Source organism: Fulmarus glacialis, unplaced genomic scaffold, assembly GCF_000690835.1.
Source record: "Fulmarus glacialis isolate BGI_N327 unplaced genomic scaffold, ASM69083v1 scaffold27510, whole genome shotgun sequence".
Lineage (NCBI taxonomy): Eukaryota > Metazoa > Chordata > Aves > Procellariiformes > Procellariidae > Fulmarus > Fulmarus glacialis.
In genome coordinates, this window is record NW_009187536.1 from 1 (window position 1) to 3,728 (window position 3,728).

A 3,728-nucleotide genomic window follows, 5' to 3' on the forward strand; every position below is an offset into this window, starting at 1 on the left:
CCCTCCGTCCTCATGTCGTTCAGGCCCAGGTCTTCATTCTGCTCAAACGTCCGCTCGTAGCGCTCCACCTTCAGCTCCGGGTCCTCTTCCGGGGCGTACGCGTTCTGCAGGGCGAGAGGGAGGCCTCCTTCACACCCCTCTTCTCGGTCTCCTCAGCAGCACCCCAGCAATGGCAAGGGGCTTCGGGCAAGACTCACGCCCCCCCCAACCACCCCACGGAGAGCACGACCACCACATTCCCAGCCCCTAATCCCGGGGAGCAGATACCGCTCCCGTGTTCCTTCCCACAAAGCCACCAGCAGTTTCCTTTCCCTGGACAGGGCCTGCAGCAACCCACTCGCTACCAGAGCCCCGAAGGGAGCCCCGCCTGCCCACATGCGTCAGGGAAATAACGAAGAAAATCCACTCAAACTGCTCAGGAGACCTCAAGGAGTTCATCTCTGAGTGCACAACACTGTACCTGAAGATAGCTGTTGCCTGCAGGGTCATCCATGATGAAGTGAGCCTTTGCCTTTCCCTCTATGATCTGCGGAAAGAGAGCACGTCCAGGCATTAAGGCTCTTCCTGATCCTTCAGCACTTCTGGCACCAAGACATTCACAGTTCTAACATTTTCCTCAGTTAAAAACCAGTAGTAGCTTGATAGAACAAGCGAGGACACGGGAGGACAAGCGTGGAACAGCTAGAAAAGGTAACGCAACACTTGCCGAGGAGTTCACTTAAACCTACTTCATAGCTGCAGCGACAGTGGCGAAAACCCCATTGCAGAGCACGGAAAATTAAGAGCGCACTCACCTCATGCAGTTTCCTAATGAACTCTTGCAGCTTTTCTGCTTTGCTGGGCGTAGAGCTGTCCCCCAGAGTGAAGGGGTTTCTCTCAACCTGGAAGAGCAGACCCACTCACTCAGCCAGCTGTAAGACACCCAGCCCCACAGCCAGGCCACAGATGGATGCCGAGGGGTCTGAGCTCCACCAGCAGCAGCGCAGGACCACTCACCAGGTCTCTGATGTCCTTCAGCAGCCCTTCCAGCGTGGTGAATTTCCCCCCCAGCGCTCCCATCCCCAGCTCAAACTCCAGCTCTGGGATCTCCACGCTGCACGTCTCCGACTGCAAGGGCGAGCACCCCGTGAGTCACCCAGACGGACGGCTGGGCCCCACGCGCCCGCCGCAGGAGGATAGGGCAGGTATCCGAATGCACTGTACCTTTAGGATATCCCTTGTCATGTCGGAAGGGTCTGTAATCCGAAGGGTAATCCTGGTGCCTTGCGGTTCAATTGCTCCTCCGGACTTCACCTAGGAACACCTGGCAGTCAGCTTCACGGACTTTTATGCTTAAATCATGCCAGGATGCTTTAAGAGGGTTTACCCTGGCAGTTCAGAGGCCGCTCCAAACCCAGAGACGGTGCCTTAACCCAGAGGACTTGAGCAGGAGCGGAGATGGCTGACTTGCACCAAATGGAGCTCTTCAAGACCAAATTCTCCCCCTTCACTTGTTTAGGAAGGCAAGCCAGACCCAGCCTGACCTGGCCGCACGTGCCGGCCCCCGCACAGCTCGCATACGGTCCGGCCCCCGCCCAGAAGCAAGGCAGGCAGCTCTACTACCACAGCGCGACGCACCTCACGACGCTGCCCGTAAATCCAGCCTCCCTCCCAGCCTGGCTTCCCAAAGAGCCGCATTGTGAAGCGGAGGCCGGGGCCTCTGAGAAACACCTACCCATGAAAGCACAGAACACCACTCCCCCTCCCCACTGCCCCCCCAAAAAGGGTCAGTAGTTTTCCAGCTCGCCTCATTTGTCCTGTGCCCACAGGAGTCGCAGTTGGTGGCCATGATAATCACTTCCTTGAAGTGTGGGATTTCTGGAGCAGACGGTCAAGGAACACTCAACGAAAGGAAAGCCTCAAAGAAGCAGCCTGCGCCCTCTTCACAGCCCCAGTCCTTCCCCAGGTATTGCAGGAGCTCGCTGGCAAGTTGGCAAGGAGCAGCACCGAGACAGATTTGCACCCTGACAGGCTCTTCTAGAAATAATTATTCATGCCCTATGGGCGCAGCAGGAAGAGACCTGGGTCAGCACACAGAGCGACTCCCACCCCCACGCCGGCCTCCGTGCAGACCCCCGCAGAGGGCCCCCATCTGCACCCACGCCCCCACTCAAAGGATACGCACTAACTTCATATTCGTGTTAGCTGGAGCGTTGCACTCGGGGCAGTTGGTGTTGAACTGCAGTACCTGGGTCACAGGAATGGGAAGGAGAATCAGAAAGTCCCGGCCAGCCCAGAAAGCCTGTCCTGGGTGCCAGTCGCCCAGGCACGGCCACCATTGCGCTGCAAAGTCACCCACCTCATTCCTCAGATCCTCCGCAGAATCAGCCGGCTTCTCATCCGACTCCTCTTCCTGCAAGAGGGGACACCAGAGGCAGTGTTGACTTCTCTTCCTTAATTCAGGGTCTCCCAGAGAGCACGGGGACTGATCAGCCCTGCTGCCCCAGGCCGAGAGCACGCGCGGCCCGCTGGCCTCCTGCGTGCGGCAGGCTGACGGCGCAGCACCAGCAGCTCCCCGTTACCTCCAGTCCCAGCATGGCAGCCTGCTGGGGAGTCCTCCTGTAGTGAGTGACCACAAGAGCGTCATCCTTCCGCGGTGCGTGAGGGTTCTCCACGAAGCTGTTCCCTGAAGGATCGTCTATGATCTAGGGGAGAAGGAAGCCGTAGGAAGCCATCTTGCGCTTCCCCGGGGCAGAAAGGGGCGGCACTCTTGCGCGTACTCACAAAGGTGAAGGAGGAATGTACTTCTTTCAGCTGCTTGAGCTTACGAATGAACTCATCTATTTTACTTGCCACCTCTTCGTCCGTCGCCTGCAAAAGAGGACGCGTTTGAGACTGATGCCAGGCGCAGCCCAGAGCTGCAGACGATGCTGACAACAGCACAAGAGCCCGTAACACTCTTCTGGTCAGCAGCGTGCAATGCCAATAGGCAGAGGATGAACAGAACAAGCATTTGCCAAGCAGGCGTCCCTGAGGAGCTGCCCCTTTCACAGCCTCTTACCCTGCGGACGGGCTGGTCCTGTTCCAGGCCCGCGACAGCTCTGTCAATTATCCCTTCAATGGTGGTAAGAACTTGAGCAGGAAAGAAAACAGAAGCGACGGCACCGTTAAAGTACGCCACGGCGGCGCTACCCACCCTGCCAGCTCGTACCGATCCCTGGCAGCCTCCCTCTCAAGCTCATTTGACCCAATGGAGAGGAGGCCAGGTCCTCAACCGGTGCCTACCGTGCCCCCGGGCGCAGGCCGCGTACCCACCTCCCTTCTGGGTGAAAGCAGGGATCTCAAAGTCCAGCTCTGGAATTCGAGCCGTGGCACAGTCGGTCTTCACCACCTCCCTGTTCATGTCCTGCAGAGGACAGTCGAAGAGCGGCGTTGGGATCCCCAAGAGAACCAGGAGCTCCCGCACGCTAAGCCACCACGCTGGGGCACGCAGTGCCCGCCAAAGCAGCAGCGTCAGCTCCAGGCCAGCTTCAGCAAGCAGCCCGAGGCGAGCTCCACCAGCCTCTCCATTCGCGCAGGAGCGCGCCGGGAATACGCACATTGTGGGCTTTAAACGGTTACTACCAAACAAATAACGCCATTTCTCAAACGGCACAGAAGATACAGACTTTATTGCTCAAGCAAGGCCAGCTTGTGAGGGACAGAGGTGTGCACAAGGCACCTGCGCGGCGGCTCCCCGCCGCCCTGGC

At 58.5% G+C, this 3,728-nt stretch overlaps 1 protein-coding gene across 1 annotated transcript; it reads right to left on the reverse strand.

Moving 5' to 3' along the window:
- Nucleotides 1-5: 5 nt before the first annotated feature.
- ZPR1 (ZPR1 zinc finger) lies at nt 6-3,580 on the reverse strand (the record flags this gene model as incomplete). The annotated part of the gene is made up of 12 exons (XM_009575592.1): nt 3,295-3,580; nt 3,041-3,111; nt 2,764-2,850; nt 2,562-2,684; nt 2,339-2,392; nt 2,161-2,227; nt 1,787-1,857; nt 1,204-1,293; nt 997-1,107; nt 795-881; nt 461-526; nt 6-104 (listed from the first exon to the last, which is right to left on the reverse strand). Coding segments are annotated over exons 1-12 (1,212 nt in total), but the record flags the coding sequence as incomplete, so codon positions are not given.
- Nucleotides 3,581-3,728: the final 148 nt, after the last annotated feature.